At 48.9% G+C, this 22438-nt stretch overlaps 1 protein-coding gene across 1 annotated transcript in view; it reads right to left on the reverse strand.

The window, feature by feature from the left end:
- Positions 1 to 22438, reverse strand: part of LOC144723440 (latent-transforming growth factor beta-binding protein 2-like) — a 135100-nt gene that overhangs the window by 110103 nt on the left and 2559 nt on the right. Inside the window, exons 2-3 of the mRNA XM_078602201.1 lie at positions 21915 to 21985; positions 14547 to 14781 (exon numbers count right to left, since the gene is read on the reverse strand). Of these exons, the coding sequence (XP_078458327.1) occupies positions 14547 to 14781; positions 21915 to 21985 (306 nt within the window). The remainder of the gene's footprint in view (positions 1 to 14546; positions 14782 to 21914; positions 21986 to 22438) is intronic.

Genomic DNA, 22438 nt, shown 5'->3' on the forward strand with positions numbered 1-22438 from the left:
CCCGCCACACGCATCCCGCCACACGCATCCCGCCACACGCATCCCGCCACACGCATCCCGCCACACGCATCCCGCCACACGCATCCCGCCACACGCATCCCGCCACACGCATCCCGCCACACGCATCCCGCCACACGCATCCCGCCACACGCATCCCGCCACACGCATCCCGCCACACGCATCCCGCCACACGCATCCCGCCACACGCATCCCGCCACACGCATCCCGCCACACGCATCCCGCCACACGCATCCCGCCACACGCATCCCGCCACACGCATCCCGCCACACGCATCCCGCCACACGCATCCCGCCGCACGCATCCCGCCGCACGCATCCCGCCGCACGCATCCCGCCGCACGCATCCCGCCGCACGCATCCCGCCGCACGCATCCCGCCGCACGCATCCCGCCGCACGCATCCCGCCGCACGCATCCCGCCGCACGCATCCCGCCGCACGCATCCCGCCGCACGCATCCCGCCGCACGCATCCCGCCGCACGCATCCCGCCGCACGCATCCCGCCGCACGCATCCCGCCGCACGCATCCCGCCGCACGCATCCCGCCGCACGCATCCCGCCGCACGCATCCCGCCGCACGCATCCCGCCGCACGCATCCCGCCGCACGCATCCCGCCGCACGCATCCCGCCGCACGCATCCCGCCGCACGCATCCCGCCGCACGCATCCCGCCGCACGCATCCCGCCGCACGCATCCCGCCGCACGCATCCCGCCGCACGCATCCCGCCGCACGCATCCCGCCGCACGCATCCCGCCGCACGCATCCCGCCGCACGCATCCCGCCGCACGCATCCCGCCGCACGCATCCCGCCGCACGCATCCCGCCGCACGCATCCCGCCGCACGCATCCCGCCGCACGCATCCCGCCGCACGCATCCCGCCGCACGCATCCCGCCGCACGCATCCCGCCGCACGCATCCCGCCGCACGCATCCCGCCGCACGCATCCCGCCGCACGCATCCCGCCGCACGCATCCCGCCGCACGCATCCCGCCGCACGCATCCCGCCGCACGCATCCCGCCGCACGCATCCCGCCGCACGCATCCCGCCGCACGCATCCCGCCGCACGCATCCCGCCGCACGCATCCCGCCGCACGCATCCCGCCGCACGCATCCCGCCGCACGCATCCCGCCGCACGCATCCCGCCGCACGCATCCCGCCGCACGCATCCCGCCGCACGCATCCCGCCGCACGCATCCCGCCGCACGCATCCCGCCGCACGCATCCCGCCGCACGCATCCCGCCGCACGCATCCCGCCGCACGCATCCCGCCGCACGCATCCCGCCGCACGCATCCCGCCGCACGCATCCCGCCGCACGCATCCCGCCGCACGCATCCCGCCGCACGCATCCCGCCGCACGCATCCCGCCGCACGCATCCCGCCGCACGCATCCCGCCGCACGCATCCCGCCGCACGCATCCCGCCGCACGCATCCCGCCGCACGCATCCCGCCGCACGCATTGTGATCCGATTAAAGAATTGATGCTGGTTTTTGTCCTGTGTCTTTATCTCATTTGTAGATGATTTCTATATGTCCTGTCTTGGTTACAGCATTAGGTTAATTGCCTTCAGCTATCTTGCTTGACATTTATACTCTTGACATTTGATTTGCATACACTCGTGTAAGTTATACGTTCTCAATTACACGAACGGTTAAGTGCAATAATGTGGTTTAGTCGTTGAATCAATGCTTCGTTGCATGCGTGGAAATGTAATGTCCATTTATTTGTTTACATTTTTTTACTATAGAGAAGTAACGTATTATTTTGCATGGTGATATGCCAGAGAGCTGGCTTCACAAACACAAGGTTGGGGAGTTAAATTGCTTGTTGCGGGAGTTCTTTAACAAACTTATCTCGAACACATATTCACGAACCAAACAACAACTCGCCACAGCACAGAGCAGACCCTAAAACCGACAGACTCGAGTTTCATCGCAAAAGAGACCATGCAGTGGCAATTCAAGACAACAGATGCAAAGCCCACGACAACCCACATTGTTTTGTCTGGTCGCTTAATTGCCACGGAAAAGCTGTGCAGATAAATTGCAAAGTGCGAACAACTTAATCCTGATCTGTCACTTTCACAACACATGCGAACACTCTCCTACAGTTTCAAAGGAACGAAGAGCGGAAGTGATTATAATTTACAATTTCTCAACGTGTTTTCCTTCCCCTGAACCTCTAACAGTTCTTATCAGTTTAACAGCTATATCATTTGATGGAAGATAGACGGATCTTGGGTTTTTTTTGTCTGGATTAATAGAATGAGCACGATGTAATTATCCTAATCCTACGGGGTCCCATAGCGTAAGTGGATGGTTCATGCCTGTACGGCCGGCAGTTCACCAGCAATCATTCAAGAAAGCCCGATTGCTGATGAGGCATTGCATGTCGAAACCGGACCAAAGTTGTGCTTGCCTTGAAACAATGCCGGTGAAATGATGCGCTCCCAGAAAGGTGTGTGGGCTGATGGGTTGTGCAAGACATACTTTTATTTTCATGTGGAGAGAAGGATATGTGAAGTAGACATATTGTTTGCTTATTTATTTTATTATACCCAGATGTTGTGAGCCGATTTTAAACTGTTATAGAGAAGGCATAGATTGTGTTTGCATTAAACCCAGTGTGTATCATGTGGGCTTCCACGCAATACTCTCTCTCTCAGTCTTGCCAAATCCTAGGCAAATTGGTGATTGCTAACGGCGCCTGAAGTTTCATAAGGCTAGCCGATACTCAGAGGCACAAACACTCTGTCTAGACTGGTTAGGAACGCGCTGTTAGGAAGCACCTATTAAGGAAGGCAGGACTAGAATACACACATACACACTGCTTGCCTCAGTCTTTATCACACCGATACTTTTACAATTTTTCTGCCAAGTTAAAACAAAAGAGATCCAGGCCGGGTTCAGGAAACCAATGGTCACTGTTGTGCATGGCCGGGAATCAATTGTAGGCCACTAAATAATGGCACGTAATTTTCTGCACGCAAAGACAAACGAGCATGTGAGCTTTTACATAATCTAACAATCATAAAAGTCTCTTTGTCGTTGTTAAAAAACGGCACTATTGGTAACAAAGCTAAATTATTAAATATCCGATAAGTTTCGTAAAAACAATTAAACTGTGCAACAGAAAAATGCGAAACGCTGTTTCGCCTGATAATCTACGTTACGCAAGAGGATTGCGTTCTCTTTTCCGACAGGTAAAACTTACAGATGTAAAACAATGTAATCTTAAGCAGCTGACTGCTTAGTCGGCCAAGTTCTTAGCCATTCTTTAACAAATAAAACTGGTTTTCTTTGTGGCTTCTCCAGTAACACATTCAGGCTCAAAACAGTCAGGCATTCAAATCCTGGCAAAAATCAAAAGATACTCGTTGGCAACTGAATTCTTCTCGTTGGAATTGTGAACTTCAGCACGAGCCGGGGAAGGTGAGGGGAAAATCAACGGACATTATATACACTCAATAAAGAATGTACATGCATTAAACTGTAAGTGTATTGTTTGTTAAACCGTCGTGACAGTATGTATTGGCATGTTAAAAACATACATTTAACATGGCCCAACATCTACTGCAACTGTAATAAGGTTCATAAACTAAGTAAATCTCCAAGCCAATGGGAATGCCCTTTTATTGACTCAATTTTTTTTTTGTCAAGCACTACAGAGTTTATTATTATTATTTACATATTTCTCTTGGAAATTTTTCCAGTAAAATACAGGACTTGCAAATAACAGGGGAGGACCACATTCTTACCAAATTGTTGAAATGGTTTTACAGAATACAGTGTATAAACATATCTTGTGGGGCCCCAGTATGATCCGGCGGGGCCTCCATGGCCATAGTATTCATGTGATCATCTGTATCACGTGGGTCACATCACCCCTCAACGGAAACAAATTCCATCGAGATCGCGTAGTTGCAGCCTGTGGACACGAGATGCAACGTGCTCTCCCTTTTCTGTCTCTCAGTCAATCCGCTCTCTCTCTCACTCTCTCTCCCTGCTTCCTCTCTCTCAACTGCTCCTTACTGTCATTCTTGGCTGTCTCTTCCTCAATCTCTTTAAATCTCTCTCTCTCCAGCAGTCTTTCTCCACCTCCTTCTCACGCTCTCTCTCTGTTCCTCTCTCCCTTGCTCAATCTCTGCTCTGGACAAGAGAAATGGAACCCCCCCCCCACTCTCCACTGCCACATAGCCCCCTGCAATTGGTGAAACAAAGCTTCGATTGTGAGCATCGTCGGCATCCGTGAGGCCCAGCACGAGTCGGCAGGGGCCACTGAAGAGAGTGGCATTACAAGAGACGCTCGGGCTCATGGGCCGTGTGGTTCAAACCGTCTGGCAGAATGAGCACGCCAAGCCTCGTGCACTGCTGCACAGAAACACGTCACCTGCGTGCTATGGGCACGTTCAAGAAGCCAGGGAATGCGAGGGGTGGGGGAAGGTGGGGAGGGAAGCCATATTGCGAGAATAAATGACAAAGTGTCATTTAATATGCACACGGACAAATTGAGTCACTCGTAAAGCGCAGGACGAATCACATTGGACGTGCATTATTTTATATGGAAATACATTGATTCGTATTTGCAACCTGCGCGAAACGTGTGCATGTTTTAATTCATCTGCGCTGAATTGCCAGCTCTCAGCAATTGCATTTTTCGCGAGTGTGCGTCGGGTAAACGCTCATGCAGAATCTGTACCAATTCTGACATTGAACAGCTCACTATTTTGTTTGACTGAAATTGAACAATTAAGCTAAACTACATACCTCGCAGAACGTCCAAGTATGCAAAACAAAATTCCACTGCAAATTTTCAAACAAAAAAGGCAATGGGACATTTCCCATCCACGGGTTGTCTGAATGCATGAGGTGTCACGGTGGAGGAGGAGTGGTTAGCATACTGGGCTCGGAGCCTGCTAGCTTGAGTCTGATTGCCGCCGGCCACAGTTGACATCAGTGGCAATTGATATCTCACGCGGTCCTGGGGCACCCCGCCAGACCCTTCATCAGCTCACATTGACCAGTGTGGTGAAGTAAAGTAAGATAACCCCCGTGGCCAACACACACACTGTGGAGAGGCCTTCATCCAGCAGTGGCTCGAGAGAGGACAGTAAACTCATAAGATTGAATCCAAATCATTTATCTACAGGGTAAAGGTATCGCTCCACTGGGAAGGTCGTTAGAACTCTCTCTCTCTGTGTTAACCACGCACGAATCGTTAATAAGTAAACAGATAATATATATTAGTTTGCGTTGTGGCGAGAACTATCTCGACCAATCCTTGCCCGCCCCCCTCACAAGCCCGCACTGGCCAGCGTGATGGAGCCTCGCTTACAAAACCCCTCCATCACCCATACGGGGCGGGGAGGCCTTCAGCTATTGTTACGGCCAAATCGTTACACCCCGAAGAGACATGTCGATAAATTGTGGCTTTTAATGTGGATTCATGTTCATGGCATTCGCCCAGTTGTTTGAAAATGAGGAGAATAATACAAAGATTTCAACACGATCGAAAATAAAAGGGGTTGATAATGTTATAGTTAATACTGTTATACAAAAATAAACAGATTTCAATCACTGTTCTGCAATGACATATGCTTGCATTGTATCATTACAACTTAGACAAAAGTGCACAGCAAAAAAACACAACCATTTAAACATCCGAACAAAACGAAGCAAATATGAGCGGCAAATATTTACCGGATCATCACACGTTCAAAGGAAATATCTGCAAATCGAAATGTTAAATATTTTGGAAAACCTAAGATAAACGACCGTTTTGTTACGAGATACGTCGAGACTTCTTTTTCAGCGAGCGAATAAGGAATATAAATAAATTTCATGGCTGACAAAATAATTATGTCTTCGTTGGAGAGCGCCCAGTCGCTCGAGTGTGTTCACGTCAAGACAGACTTTAGGTTTGAAATATGACGGTTGGCTCCTTACCAGGGCACTTGGAACTGAAAGTGGAAAATATAAATTAGGCACGAAATTGTGCCCGGGACCTTATTAGCCAAAGGAACAAGGTTTTGAAGCGAAGTGTGTATGTACGTGTGTTCCATAACCGCCGAGTTAAAAATATTTCAGTCTGCAATATGGTTACGTAGAGTTGTCAGCAAAGCGCTTGGCTCAGTCTATCGTCACTCTGGGGTTAGAGAAATCAAGTACTCTGCAATGGATATTCTCTCTTCTGCGGAAATGTGGTCATGTTCTGGGCAATATTAGCAGATCCTTACTCTCTGAATATACCCTCCTATTGCTCCGTGCAGCTGTGTGCAGATGAAGGCAGATTATATGATGATGATTGTTGTCACTTCTGGGTCACGACTCTTACCTACCAACATAAATGGATACTTTGGATTGATGTGGTGCTTCCGGAAGACAATTTCCAGTAACTCCTTATCCACATAATAGCGCGGATGATACGACACATATGCCACTGCTTTCAAGTTACTCCACTTATTTGTGGATATGCGTGAATAACATGAATAATTGTGGCGCGGATAATAAAATAGGATTTTCTGTGGATTGATTCAGGAGCACAGAAAATATACGTAATCTTGATTTGAAGCTTTCGTGACTGCAGGAATCCATACTCTTTGGTTCTTTCGGTAAAGTCACGTAGATATAAAATAAAATAAATCCCAAATTATTTTATACCTACGTGACTTTACCGAAAGAACCAAACAGCATGAATATACGTAATAGCTAACAGGCGTTGCATCATACCACTTCTCTGGAAGTCACAAGCAGCTATCTTTGTTGTCCTATGAGGACACTGCTTCCCAACATAGGAATGTGGAATTTCCACAACTGTCTCTGGGCCACCGACATGGAATTGAGCATCACCTTATGCTAGTCTGAGCACCGTGCAAAACTGACCCCGTTTTTTTGTATCCTTCACTCTTCAGGGATTACAAATAAGTTCTGCTCAAAAGCGTGAACAATTGGAGAGAAAGTATGAGGGAGGCAACTGTACACCTGCTGCCCAGCTGTTTGTATTTGCTTCTCTCTTACCGCAATATCTCCCGAAAATATCTGTCAACTTTGCAATGTGAATGACAGCACGTCAGCCACCCTCCCCCCCCCAAGTGCCTTTTGCGATGACGGACGCGAAAATCCACGTGTACCGATGCACACGGCACTCCAAACAGCGCACTGGCACGCCTAGTCCATTGCCGAACTTCCAGCGTACACACACACATGTCGGATGGCCGCTCAAACAATTCCGTAGCCACTGACATCATTGTGTATATCATCCTGTCACTTGCAGCGTACTCATATGTTGAGGTATTTTTTTTTCTCTCCCTTCCTATAAAACAGGTCTCACCTGGTGAATTTAAAAGTTAAGACAGGTTTACGCTTCTTAGCGGGAAAATAAAAACTATGACCGCACGCATTTGTACCCATACTGTGCAGACCCGCAACCATCACGGTGAGCTACTCGCATATCAACTCTGAAGGCATGTTTACATGGCCAGGGAAAATATTATAAGTGCAAGGTCTTTTGCAGTCACAAGGAATACAAGTGAAATAAACAAAGCGGACATATTTAAACACCAGACAGATACAATATAAATAATAAGGAAGTGTTTTGAACTTTAACAAATGTCCTTAATAAAATTCATAAAGAGGCGCAGAACGGTAATGGCGTGTTTAATATCTTGCAATCGACTAAATTATAAGCTGGTCGTTCATGCAAAGCTTCCCCCTACCGCATTGAATATTATGGAGAGTATCGAGTGGATTACAAGATCCGTCTGCTGACCTACAAGGCTCCACATGGGCTAGCTCCACAATATTTGCAGGAACTGCTCCATTTGTCTACTCCAGCAGTGTCGCTGAGATGTCCAGATCACCTTCTTCTCAGCACTCTTGAGGTCGAAACTCTGTTCTCTCGGTGCAGCTCCTAGACTACGGGAGGCTTTGCCTTTGGTTATGAGACAATTGGAGTCGTTAGAGATATTTCAGTCCGTCTTGAAAACTCACCTCCTTAAACTGACCTTCACCCCCGAGTCCAGGCTGTTTACCCTGCCGGGTCTGTTTATTTCCTGCGCTCCATACACAGTGGCACACTAGGATATTCGGATGAAATTCACCCTTACAAATATAAATTATTATTACGGCGTTAGTATCCATTATTATTGCACCTGTTTGTGTTGGAGGAAGCTGCTAAAAATAAAGCTTTTTTTTGCAAATCATTCAGCTTGGCTGTCAACTCAAATGCTGGTCATTGTAAGAAGCAATGACAGGTGTTAATGTACGGGTAAAGCTCACCTTTCGCTCTTCCGAGGGCAGGTATGACAAAGACGACACCAGGTATCACTTCTGCGCACTGCGATGTCAAGAGGAGGCGATGTTTAACCAAAACAACCGACGACTTGCCAGAGAGACCAAGCAAGTCAAGTGTTTTTGCGTGTTGTCTTTCATGCTCTCATGATATCCCATTCAGGATGTGAGCGCGATACCAGCACCTATGACCAAATCTCACGGAAATGCTCCGGATATCAGATCTCATAAGCTAAGCAGAGTTGAGCCCAGATAGTGTTTGGAAAGGTGACCACCATCCATAACACCGGTGACAGAGGCGATGTTGTGTTCCGCAGAGGGCATTGCAGTAAAATCAATTGTTGTGCTGTGCTCTGCTCGCACACATTATGCTCTATGCCTGAGCGTGCATGGCTATGCACCTCTCCACCTGAGTTGAATCCCTGTCCATGGTTAACATCAGCAGCGAGCGATATATGAACCGGGCACTCTTCCCCGTCACCAATCAAGAGTCCCCTGCCCCTTCAGCAATCCGCATTGACCAGGTTGGTGAAGTATGGTAAAAAAACAACAACAACTTCCATGACCAGCACGGCGTGGGAGAGGCGTTGACTTTATTTTTGCCAGATCTTTAGGCGTATTAAAGTAGAAGGAATGCTTCATCCTGAATTTTACGACATGAGTGCCTTCTGTCTGAAAAGTTGCAATGGGTGGGGGGGTGAGGGTGGGCGGGGTGGGTATACGTGATGCTGAGTACATGCCCATCCATCATTGACTGCAGGCTCGGAGCACATGGACCCATCGCAAGGCAGGCTCACAGGCTCCACTTTCATTCTCCGAGCGGGACTAAGCTGCAGAGGCAAGCGTGTGACTCGCACATTCGCCACGCTCAACGCTCTTCAGCCGTTTGACAGCTGGCCAGGAGCAAAGCGCCGCCGGTATTTAAGGCGAGAGGATGTGGACGCAAAAAAAGGCATGGGTCGTATTAAAAAACTAAACAAAAAAATACGACTTTTATTTTGTACCATGTAAGACCCACTGAGCTATATAGCTCTTTTGCAGAAGCCATCTGGCCACGCAAATGATAGGTTAACGAAGTGGCGCATCATCATGTGGAAATTTACAGCAGTCCAATACTCTAAAACGCACGTTGATTCTTAACGTGGAGGGACAAACCGGAGGACCCGGAGAAAAAAAATCCACGCAACTACGGGGAGAGCGTGCAAACTCGGAATATACAGCAGGCGTCAGGGTCGGGATCGAACCCACGACCTTCTGTAGACCAGGCGAGGTAGTTCACATCTCGCTACCATATGTATACAGTATAAGAATACGGTGTACACGCAGAGAGTTAAAAATACGCGATTATGTTATTATATTATAAATGTGTATCCCGTTGATATGAATGTGTCGCTACGGTAGTGAAATGCCGTTCTGTACTCCCCCGACGTTCACCGCACTGCGCTGGCAAGCGTGGTGAGCTATGGTCAAAAAACCCTCAGGACCCACAAGGCGTCGGGACGACCACATCCAGCACCAGATTGACAATCTGGCTGTAGACGTGCGTCATTGCAAACTGTAGGCTGATACCGCTGGGGACGAAGCAGTGCGGTGCAGTGGTTCACCTCCTGCGCTATGAACCCGTCGACCCGACTTTGATTCAGTGGCGAGTGATATCTGAACCGGTACCGGCTCCCCCACCCACTCCCCCCTGCTTCATCACGAATCCCCATGGGTCGACAACAGCGTGGGGAGAGAGCTTCATCCGGCAATGGATCGACAAAGGGGTCGTATGTACAATTATGATTGTAGGTAACGCAGGTGGCTGGCTCAGCGGGCTGCCAGAGCATTGAGCCGCCACAGACAAGGGGATGGGTTTATATCCCTGGAAGTTCTCAAGTGCAGTGGGCCTGATAGCCCCCGCGTAAGAATTTCCAATGAACACGGTTAATTTTAGAATTTAAGTGGAGCATGCTTACTCTAATGATGACATGTGCATTGATTGGATGTGGAATGTGGGTGAAAGCAGGCCTAACCATAATTCCTCTTTCGACTCTAAAACAGGAACATTGCCCAAAATTACAGCCTACCCAATGGTTTTCTCAAATTTTCCGTCACAAGGCAGATTAACGCTGGGAGTGACTTTATTAACGCTGTCTGCACACCACCGCGGACACACACTGACCTCATTTTTTGTTCGTCTTTTTCAGACCTCATGAAGATGTGCCAGAGACAACGCTCTGATGTCTCTTGCGGGGCAGGGGGGGGTCACACCACTGCGTGCAGTCTCTCTGCTGTTATCGGGGAATTAAACGAACGGAAAAACAACGCCTCCGAGAGCACATGGTACGGTGCCAACCGTGTGTGGTATCGAGTCAAGAGGATCAAGGCTCATCTCTCATGGTGAGTCAAGAGCCAGTGATACAAGTTCAGTTTCTCCATACAACAACCACGTTGTTCATATTCTTATTTTATTCAGCCACGTTTCACTCTGCACGAAGCAGTGCTGATATTGCTGCTGGGTGAATCTCTGAATGGGATTTAAAATCGCAATTTGCTGACCGTTAGTCGAGTCATGTCTATCCAAATGCTGGGTAATGGGCTCCCCACTCGGTGTCGGTCATGGGGGGGATGTTTGACCATACTTCCCCATGCCGGTAACTTCATGTTGGTGAAACCTGGTGGTGGGGGGGAGGGCAGCAACGATTCAGGATTTCACTCTCCACCGATGCTAGGCGTGGCCATGACAGGGATGCGAACTGGCGTCCTTCTTGTTGGTTGCACTCGAGGGCGCTCTCTCTCGCAGCGCCACCCGTCCGGATGCAGGAGAAATATATTTTGTAATAAAATCTGTAAAAAAAATATTTAACAAAGGAATGTACAGCCAGCAAATAAATATACATCAAAGGGGTTTGGAAGTTTTGGTATTCATTAAGAAGGCCCCTTTTTGTCTGTCACGGTCCCTAGCACGAACAATTCCACTGCCGTCATGAGGCGTTCCGGGCCAAGAGAAGAGTTATGAGAAGTTCAGGAGTGATGATACTTCACTCCCCCCCGCCGGCATTTCAACAGCCCTTAGAAGCGGGACACCTTTAGAAATCGGCACTGCAGTGGCGAGACTCGGTGCAGGTTGTAGTGCTCGTACAGCTATTTGATTTTTTTTACTTTTCACAGGCGTCACATTGCAATTGAATTTCGTGCAAACGACGCGAGGCTTTCTTCTCCCTCCGCATACATTTTCCTCTTTTTTTTGCAAGCAGTGTGAACTATTGAGTAAAAATCACTTGAGCGGTTAAAAGGAAAGAAGCTTTTCCACGTGGAAATACTGCTCAAGGAGACCGTCACATTCCAACGATGGTCCGACTCGAGTTAATAACCCAAAGGAGAAACGGTATGATAAATTTAGGGATTAAACGCATGCCTCTGATGACAACCAAATGGGTAGATTTATATTTTATATCGGGCATATCTGGGCCATGGGGGAGAACGGTAGTCGTTTTCGCACTGCACTATGATTCCCGGCTATGGAGGCTAACATGAGTTGTGAGTGATTTTGAAACCCTTCTTACAAACCTTCATTGGCAACCAGTGTGGTGAAGCAAGGACAAACAACCTCCTGGCCAACACAGCGTGGGGAGGCCTTCACCCAGCAGTTGGATTGACCATCGGCTGTAAATCTTAACTTATAGCTTTCGTGACTGCAAGGAATTCATATTCTTTGGGTCTTTCGGTAACGTTACGTAGATAGAACAATAAAACAATAAAAATGAAAATAAAGTGAATAAAAAATAATAATACAAAATAATACAAATATCACGACGTTTGGATCGCAACACAAGCAATCGTCATCAGGTGAAACGATTACCGTACTTGTGTTGCGATCGAAACGTCGTTATATTTATTTTTATTAGCTTTATTTTCATCTAGATTTGTATTATTTTATTGTTCTATCTACGTGACTTTACCGAAAGACCCAAAGAATAATCGGCTGTACATTATCTTTTTTTTTTATCATTATTTGTGATATCACTGTAGCAAACTTTCAAATGAAACAGATCAATGCTCTCATATTTCCAAATTGCTGTACTTGATGTTTCACACAAAATGTCAGTGCCACTTTATACGGCCACCACAAAGCAAGGCTTTTGTCTGCTTCCTACTACATCCCCACTGTTAATTTGCAGCCCACAAAGGTGAACAAAAACAAGGCTGTGCCTCGGTTACAAGTGTGTGCTATTTTCCTATTTGTAAGGTGTGAGTGAGACTCATGCACCCTCCACACTTACTGGGTCTTGGGCAGGTGTGAGTGAGACTCATGCACCCTCCACACTTACTGCGTCTTGGGCAAGTGTGAGTAAGACTCATGCACCCTCCACACTTACTGCGTCTTGGGCAGGTGTGAGTGAGACACATTCACCCTCCACACTTACTGCGTCTTGGGCAGGTGTGAGTGAGACTCATGCACCCTCCACACTTACTGCGTCTTGGGCAAGTGTGAGTAAGACTCATGCACCCTCCACACTTACTGCGTCTTGGGCAGGTGTGAGTGAGACACATTCACCCTCCACACTTACTGCGTCTTGGGCAGGTGTGAGTGAGACTCATGCACCCTCCACACTTACTGCGTCTTGGGCAGGTGTGAGTGAGACACATTCACCCTCCACACTTACTGCGTCTTGGGCAGGTGTGAGTGAGACTCATGCACCCTCCACACTTACTGCGTCTTGGGCAAGTGTGAGTAAGACTCATGCACCCTCCACACTTACTGCGTCTTGGGCAGGTGTGAGTGAGACACATTCACCCTCCACACTTACTGCGTCTTGGGCAGGTGTGAGTGAGACTCATGCACCCTCCACACTTACTGCGTCTTGGGCAAGTGTGAGTAAGACTCATGCACCCTCCACACTTACTGGGTCTTGGGCAGGTGTGAGTGAGACTCATGCACCCTCCACACTTACTGGGTCTTGGGCAGGTGTGAGTGAGACTCATGCACCCTCCACACTTACTGGGTCTTGGGCAGGTGTGAGTGAGACTCATGCACCCTCCACACTTACTGCGTCTTGGGCAAGTGTGAGTAAGACTCATGCACCCTCCACACTTACTGCGTCTTGGGCAGGTGTGAGTGAGACACATTCACCCTCCACACTTACTGCGTCTTGGGCAGGTGTGAGTGAGACTCATGCACCCTCCACACTTACTGCGTCTTGGGCAAGTGTGAGTAAGACTCATGCACCCTCCACACTTACTGCGTCTTGGGCAGGTGTGAGTGAGACACATTCACCCTCCACACTTACTGCGTCTTGGGCAGGTGTGAGTGAGACTCATGCACCCTCCACACTTACTGCGTCTTGGGCAAGTGTGAGTAAGACTCATGCACCCTCCACACTTACTGGGTCTTGGGCAGGTGTGAGTGAGACTCATGCACCCTCCACACTTACTGGGTCTTGGGCAGGTGTGAGTGAGACTCATGCACCCTCCACACTTACTGGGTCTTGGGCAGGTGTGAGTGAGACTCATGCACCCTCCACACTTACTGGGTCTTGGGCAGGTGTGAGTGAGACACATTCACCCTCCACACTTACTGGGTCTTGGGCAGGTGTGAGTGAGACACATTCACCCTCCACACTTACTGGGTCTTGGGCAGGTGTGAGTGAGACTCATGCACCCTCCACACTTACTGCGTCTTGGGCAGGTGTGAGTGAGACTCATGCACCCTCCACACTTACTGGGTCTTGGGCAGGTGTGAGTGAGACTCATGCACCCTCCACACTTACTGGGTCTTGGGCAGGTGTGAGTAAGACTCATGCACCCTCCACACTTACTGGGTCTTGGGCAGGTGTGAGTGAGACACATTCACCCTCCACACTTACTGGGTCTTGGGCAGGTGTGAGTGAGACTCATGCACCCTCCACACTTACTGCGTCTTGGGCAGGTGTGAGTGAGACTCATGCACCCTCCACACTTACTGGGTCTTGGGCAGGTGTGAGTGAGACTCATGCACCCTCCACACTTACTGCGTCTTGGGCAAGTGTGAGTGAGACTCATGCACCCTCCACACTTACTGGGTCTTGGGCAGGTGTGAGTGAGACACATTCACCCTCCACACTTACTGCGTCTTGGGCAGGTGTGAGTGAGACTCATTCACCCTCCACACTTACTGGGTCTTGGGCAGGTGTGAGTGGGACTCATTCACCCTCCACACTTACTGGGTCTTGGGCAGGTGTGAGTGAGACACATTCACCCTCCACACTTACTGCGTCTTGGGCAGGTGTGCGCCGTGAGGAGCTGCGCGGGGCTCCTGTTTCCCGGGCAGCAGGACGGACGCGGCGGGGGCGGCGGGCACCGAGTTGGCGGGGGCTCGTGGGTGGCCACCGCGGGACGGGGACAGGTTGGCCACCTCGCAGCTCTGGCCATGGAAGCCCGGCCTGCAGAGGCACAGCTGCGGCCGGAGGCACATCCCGTCGTTCTGGCACGGAGGCGCGCACACCGCTGTGCAGGCAGAGCACAAGGACATGGTTACGTATCTTCAAATGGTTGTAAGGCATCTTGAATATCTGTGCATCTTTGAATAATTATCTCTCCCTTGTATCAACAAACTTGTGGATGGAGGTTCCCCCATGCCGAATCAGCCATTGGGGCTGCTGGACAATATTTCACCACACTGGTGACGCAGGTCCTTGGATGGGGAGAGGTTGGGGGAGCAGGATCGACTCCGATATAATTCGCCACTCATGAATTGAACTCAGGTTGCAAGATTCGTAGTGCCGTGAACAATTCACTTTACTGCTGTTCCGCCTTCATGTACATACAGGGGGGACAGTAAAAATATTCTACGTAGGCTCAAGTTTTTACCTGGTTAAATAAACTCTCCGACCATGTCGCTCTCTGACTGCATGTGACAACAGTTAAATCTGCTGGCAGACCCCGAACATCTCAATGTTGACGAAAACGGCAGCACAAGATACCTTTAAAAGTGGCAGTAGACTCAACAGAGCAGTGCATACCGCTGCGTCAAAACAAGGACTCTCGCCCTGCAGACTCGAGACTCAATGCCAACGTAGATTCCGCGGATCCATTCTGGCCAATCATTTTCCAATAATTAGACCTCATTCGGAAATTCCAAAAATCGCAAGTGTAGATGGTCTGCGCACCGAGCCAAACCCTAATTTCTCATCCAGCAATGTACTCCTGGCACTTCGGAGACAGTGACTGCAACTTGCGAATTACACTGTATAACTTTCAGGTTTTTATATGAAAATTTTATCCTGGGCAACGAAAAAGGTTAAAAACGGTGGGCCTGCTTTTTGTTTGCCCTGCGTACGAAGCAATTTCCTTTCATCCCATTTTCAAACAGGAAAACACTGCAGAGGGCAGGCAATTATACAAGCGCCCCAAGTGTACAGTATTACTTTCAAAGGTCCACCACGTGGGGCTTCTTGCTTATTTAACTCCCATTGGAAATTACGGGGCCAGCTGTCCTCTCCAATAGAAGCATTCGCGATATAAAGGAACCTCCGCATCACGTCAAGCGCTTGCAATATTACGGCACCGGGCTGTACATGTTTATAATAACAATTCAGAGCGTGCTGTCAATGCACCGCTGTATGAAGACGTCTCCGTGCCACGCCAGTCATGGGGGTTGTTTCATTATTCGCCACTACACAGGGAGCTGCGGGTTGGTGAGGGAAGGTCCCAAGACCAGATCGGATATCACTCGCCACTGACATCTGCCTTGGCCGGGAATTGAACTCGGAACACCTGGCTCCAAACGCAGTGGTTAGCGTGCCACATTATCCACTGCACCACCACTCTACTCGGCCATACATCTCGCAGTCCTTTGTAAATCCACTACTGGATGAAAGTCTTCATTTGTCTGAGTTGGTCACGGAGGTTGTCCTGCCATGCCTCGCCAGGCTGGTGAGTATGTATTGGTGAAGCAAAGTCCCAGGACCAGATCGGATATCACTCGCCACTGACGTTATCCATGGCCCGGCATCTGACTCAGGTCGCCGGGTTCATAGCGCAGCGTGCAAACTGCTCAGCCACCATTCTACCCATTGATAGATTCCAACAATATTTAAGCTGTTTTGGCTTTCCTACATTTATTGTGAAGCCAAAACTATAGCTGCTATGCGTTTGTGCATTAGACTGAATATCAAGAACTGTGAATTACTGTATTTTAAATAACGTACCTTGAAGATTGAGTCTTTTAAAACATTGTACTGTACTGTGTCTGCCTAAGTATTGCTTTTCAGATACAGTTTTTCAACAATTCCCTTTTGTTAGTATGACAGAAGGAACGTTGCATATACTGTATGGCTCAGACAACAAACCCTAATGATGAAATATAAATAGCAGGGGAGTGGTGGCACAAGGGTTAGCACACTACACCTTGAACCCAGTGACCCGAGTTCGATTCCCCGCAAGCGATACATCGACGAGTCGTGGTCTCCCCTCCCCTCCCCAACCTGCCACTGACCAGTGTGAGCGAGTCCAAACAACGTGCACGACCAGTACGACATAAGAGAGCCTTTATCCAACAGTGGCTTTACAAAGGGCTGATATTTGATATTATTAATATTCAAATAGCAAGGTTGTAATACGTATCTTTTCTCTCTCTCTCTCTCTTTCCACAATCTACTAGTAACTCACACGGCCTTTAGATTAGCAACCTGAGGCATGGTTGTCCCAACAGCAGCCCTTCTTTCAACAAAAGCTACATTTCAACGGAATGCACCGAGCCACATTCTCTCAGAAAAGACGGTGGAGAATTTGGTAACCCCACGGTATGCAGTTAAATTGAGCACACACATTTGCAACGGACATACCCAACGTGTCACTGTGCGTGTGTGGTTTGTTTGAGGCTATACGGGGGATATTTTGTGTTAGGGAGCAGTGGTTTAGCGGTCAGCGCACCTCGCTACGAACCCGGCGACCCGAGTTCCATTCTCGCTCACGGCCAACACCGGTGACGATTATCTGAGCCGGTCATGGGCCTCTCCAAGGACGACTCAGCGTCAAATGAGTACCTGGTGTGATGTGTAAACATCGCCACTGGGGAGACAAGGGCGACCGGGCGTGGTGCTGGCCACCCACCCCCGCTTGTGCCGTGCCGACCTGCATAGGTGCTCGCAAACAGCACTTGCCCCAACAGTCTGTTCATATCTTGACTTGATCTTGATTTAAAGCTCTCTGTTCGTAGGCAATACGGGGGTCTTCGTCTTTTATGGAGTGCACTGGCCTATGGACCCAGTGGCTTGAGCTTTACTTTTAGGCACAATTACATTAATCCTATCCTGGATGTCCCCAAGGTCGACTCAGCCTTAAATACTACCTGATATGGTGTGTAGTCAGGCTTTGGGAACCACCATGCGACCCCATCTTGTGCAACAGCAGACAAAATAGGTGCTAACTCACGGAACTTGCCCCCGGGGTATATATGATTAAACTGGGGATCTCTGTCTTTGTTTTTATATGTCAGTGTGTGTTTGCCAAGAGCACTTGTCCTCGTGCTCTATAAGGCTAAGCAGAGGATTATCTGTTGTGTCTACGTAGGCACACATATGTATATTTATACATGCACGGTACAGCTTTAAGGAATGTTAGACATGTACACAGCAAAGGCCAAAAACATATTACGTGTTATTTATAAGACGAAGATTTTAATTGCTTCATTACTTAAGTGCATGTATGCCAGTTGTAACCACAATAATAATATATATTTGTAAAAACAACACAAATCGGGGGGCATGCATGATTGGATTAAACACTTTTTTGAAGAACATTTTTAAGAACAATTTCCCTCCAAACAAATCGCCCAAAAATGCTTCCAACATTTACACCATTGGAACCTCATTTGCCAGTAAAAAATATGATAATTGTTTTTTTTTACCCTTCTATCTGGCAACAAAAATGACACCTTTTTTTACAAGGAGTCATGTTTACATAGACCACAATACCTGCGGTCATAATGCAACCCATGTGAGACTAGGCTCTAAGGAAAGCTGTCTCGGGTGTGGACCAATCAACTTCAAGGACAGTGCACATGATCAGAGTTATGTTTTTGGTTTGCATTATGACCGCAGGTATTGTGGTCTATGTAAACATGACTCCTTGTAAAAAACGGTGTCAGTTTTGTTGCCAGATAGAAGGGTAAAAAAAAACAATTATCGCTTCCAACATTCTCAAATCTCACGAGCTCTAAGCAAGCATGACCCTAGTGAGACATTCCTTAGCGGGTGACCATCAGGTCTTGCCATTGGCTACGAGGTGGCCGAGAGATGGCTGTGCTGAGTGTTCCACCCTCAGCATGCGTCAGTTTTAACCTGGGGCTCTGGTTCACCTCCCACGCGCTAAACACTCATTATCATGATTTGTTTGGCGAATGGCACTAATTATTGCTATCCGCCAAACAGCCCAATGCAGGACCCTCCCACGAACGTGTGCCTTGAGACCCAATGAAGCTCGTCTTGGGAAACAATAATTATAACAGAGATTGGTTTGGTTAAGCATTTTACCAGGCCACCCAAAAGAAAGGGGCTTTTAAGCGTCATATGGCCTCTCATGGTTATAAATAAATAATCTGTCTGATAAAAAAAACACGGTTATGTGTTAACATTAGCTATCCCAGCTGCATATACACAGTATCGTGTTCTAATTGTGTTAAGCACATGTGTTCATGGAAGGGTTATTTATCCCTACACTCATAAAGGCAACCACAATGCACAGAGGGCATTTTATATCTCTCACGGCGCCACCAGCTGGACTCGAGGAAGCACAGTGCACACTGAACGTGGCGTCTGAATTGTGCCTTTTCTCGTGGCAAGGCAGATACTCATCAGACTCGTCATTAACACTGCCTTCAAAGAGTATATCATAGGCGGCGTTTGGGGCAATTACCCCTCCTCTCTGGCTGCGTGCTACGATGACGGGCCATTGCCTGAAACGTCGCCTACGGCAGTGTTACCGACGAATGTGTTTGCGTGTTATTCGTGCGCCGCTCGCCAACTTTAGCGGTGTCACCAAATCACGTGCGTGACTCACGGTAATAATAGTAGCTGGTGTAATGATCATAACAAAAACAACAACAATAAAGGAATGAATAACCGCGACAGACCAGCAGCGCCACGGGAGCGAGTGTCCATTGCGACCAAACCCCAGCACGCGAGTCGCTGAGCGCAGCGTCAACAGCGTCAACAGCGGAGCTCCGCGGGGTTCAACGCGCGCCCCAAATCAGGCGCCCGATGCGTGTCAACTCTCAACGGGAGTCCAGCCTCGAACATGCGACCAGTGGAACACCTGTGAAGATGATGCGGACCGTAACACTTTCGTGTCTTTTTCTTTCTACAAGACAAGATTGTTTATGCGCGGTGCCATCAAGAGCCCTTTTGCTAAATCAGCCGCCGCTATGAGAGCTTCCCCACGCAGTGCGCCTCCGTGGGAGTTGTTTGACCAAAGGGGCCGTCCATAAATGACGTCACGCGATTTTGGACGATTTTTGACCCCCCCCCCCCTTCGTCACACGACGTCACAAAAAGTCAGACCCCCCCTTCAAATATGACGTTACAAAGTTCTGCCCCCCCCCCCCCCAAAAAAAAACATGCTTCAAATCGCTTTAAACTATTGTCATTGTAGTGCGTATTTAATGTGCCGCTGCACTCTGATGTTGTAGGAGAAAACATTGATCAAAAAGTCTATTTAATTAAGTAGAACGTGTTGTCTATATGTATTTAAAGTTGCGCATTTTGAGGCGACGTCACATTTCTCAACCCCCCCCCCCCTCCTCGTCACACATCGTCACAAATGTCTGACCCCCCCCCCCCCACTAGGTGCGTGACGTCATTTATGGACGGCCCCATACTTCACTACGCTGGTCACTGCCGTACGGGTATGTGTAGGCGGGGGAGCAGAGATGCGTGAGCATAGAAGTCCGGCCTCGTAGGGCAACTGTGTTTGTTGCAGTGCCACCTGCTGCCCACAACGCGGCTCGCCGCCGCCTGTGACAACTCGGCTGTGCAAGGTGGCCACCGCGCCCTTACGAGCCCTATCCAGGCCCAACCTGCTTAGCTTGCGAGCTGTGAGGGCCATAACGAGGCGGCAATGAATCCGTGAATGTGAATATGCGTCGGCCGAACGTCGCACCGAAAGACACGCAATGAGCAGAGATTGAAACCGTGCTCATATCTCGTGTAGGGCCCTGAGCCAATTCTAAGTCATTCCACGTTCCTAGGGCGGGGCTCAGTCTTTCCATAGGACAACCACTGTTGACATGCCGGCATGGCCTTCATGCAAGTTATAATCATCATCATTATTTAATTATAAGTCACACAAATGCACACGAGTAATATATAAGCGAAGTTTTAAAAGCGAGGCATGTACTATGCCTGCATTTCAAATAAGGAAATATGTTTGTCTCGCTCAGAGATTGATGGTATGTACTGGGTAATGTCAACGCAATGTGTGAGAGTATTCGTGTTCGACTTGATGCTTATACCATGGAACCACGCTGTGTACCCCACGTGAATGAAAATACACACGCACCATAGCGATGAGATCACAGGTCAGACACACATTTGTTACGTGTACGACTCGCCTTATGTGTATCACTGGATATGCAATAAACCTCTCTCCATTGTTGCGCGTTGGGGTGGAGCGGTAGTACAATGGTCAGCCCTCTGCGCTGACAACTTGAATCCCTGTGTTCGATTCCCGGCCATGGCTAACTACGGACATCAAATTACGAGTGATGCTTTGTCTGAACCTGTAGCACCACCAATCTCGCACGGGCCAGCCTGGTGAAGTATGGTAGAAAAAAAAGCTCTATGAACGAAGATTGTGGGGGAGAGGCATCCATCCAGCAGTAGATTGGCAAAGGTCTCAAAATCATTAAGTCGTTATTGTTGCTATAGATGCAATGATCGTTGTCACGTTCAAACGCAGCCGTGGAACTGCAAGCGAGCGTGGCTCATTCAACACGTGACTCTAACCGCGCCGCACAATCCTCCAGGACATATTTTAAATTCTGTGGGATTTGGTGGGTTGCGCTCACTGCGCGCTCTGTAAACTGATGTAATTTAACGTTCAAAGATGACATCAGCGTGTGCGGTCAAGCGACCTTTCCTTATATAAACCACGCTTACATGAAGAGTGAAGGGAGGTTGTGTATCTTAGCATTGCTTTCACCCACCAGTGGAGGGGACCCTTCTATCAGCAATGATGTGAGAAAGCGATTTCAGGGCTGCGCCTATAAATTGTTTTTTACGTTTAACTACATAACAATATCATGCATTTAATCATGAAAGGTTCAAGTCAACTCAATATTATAGTGTATTGACTCGTGGACGGTTCAATGAGACTCAATATTTACGTATTTTTCTGGAGGAAACCTGCATTCGGATGTTTGTTCTTTCGTTTGTCAGAGTAAACAATCGTGACCGGGAGAAAGCCCACCTAATATCCGCACATACAGAGTCACTAATCCATTGGCGTGCTGGCCACTTCACACCGCAAAACCGACAGCAACATCTCATATTGTATTCCCAGGCAAGTAGTGACCAGGCTCAATTTCTGAAAAGCTTCCGAGGTCCGAAGATGTATGGTCACGAAACGAGCGTTCCACTCACGTTTGTTGCACTTGTGCAGAGCGGCGTTGAGCGTCCATCCCGGACAGCACTGCCCACCGCACACGTTCGCTCTGTCGCACATCCAAACCAAAAGCAAAGATTCCCACGTCGAGCATCTTTTTTTGCAGAGCGTCACGCAGACTCCCGGTCATCCTCGCAGCGGCTTCTGGAGCACCATGGAACAGAGACGGCCACTGGCCCCGCGCGCTTTCAGACGTGCTTCTGCGGCTGCCTGGAGCGCTCCTCCTTGCGACATTGGGAAGCCACTGGAGCTACTGGAGCCACGCACTTTCCCATCATCTCGATTGAAAACTCACTTCTCTAGAACTGCTTTTTGTGTTTAGCTTGTTGTCCTTCCCCCGCACCTCCGATTAGCACGGTCGGCTACGTAAGGTGCAAAAAAGCTTCAACATGCACACAGTCCGTAACAGACTCGGGGCAAGTCTTGTTAGCGAGCACCTATATGGAGGCCGACACGGCAAACGAGGGGGAGCTGTGGACAGCAACCACGCCCGGCCGTCTTT

Source organism: Lampetra planeri, chromosome 18, assembly GCF_965212315.1.
Source record: "Lampetra planeri chromosome 18, kcLamPlan1.2.h2, whole genome shotgun sequence".
NCBI lineage: Eukaryota > Metazoa > Chordata > Hyperoartia > Petromyzontiformes > Petromyzontidae > Lampetra > Lampetra planeri.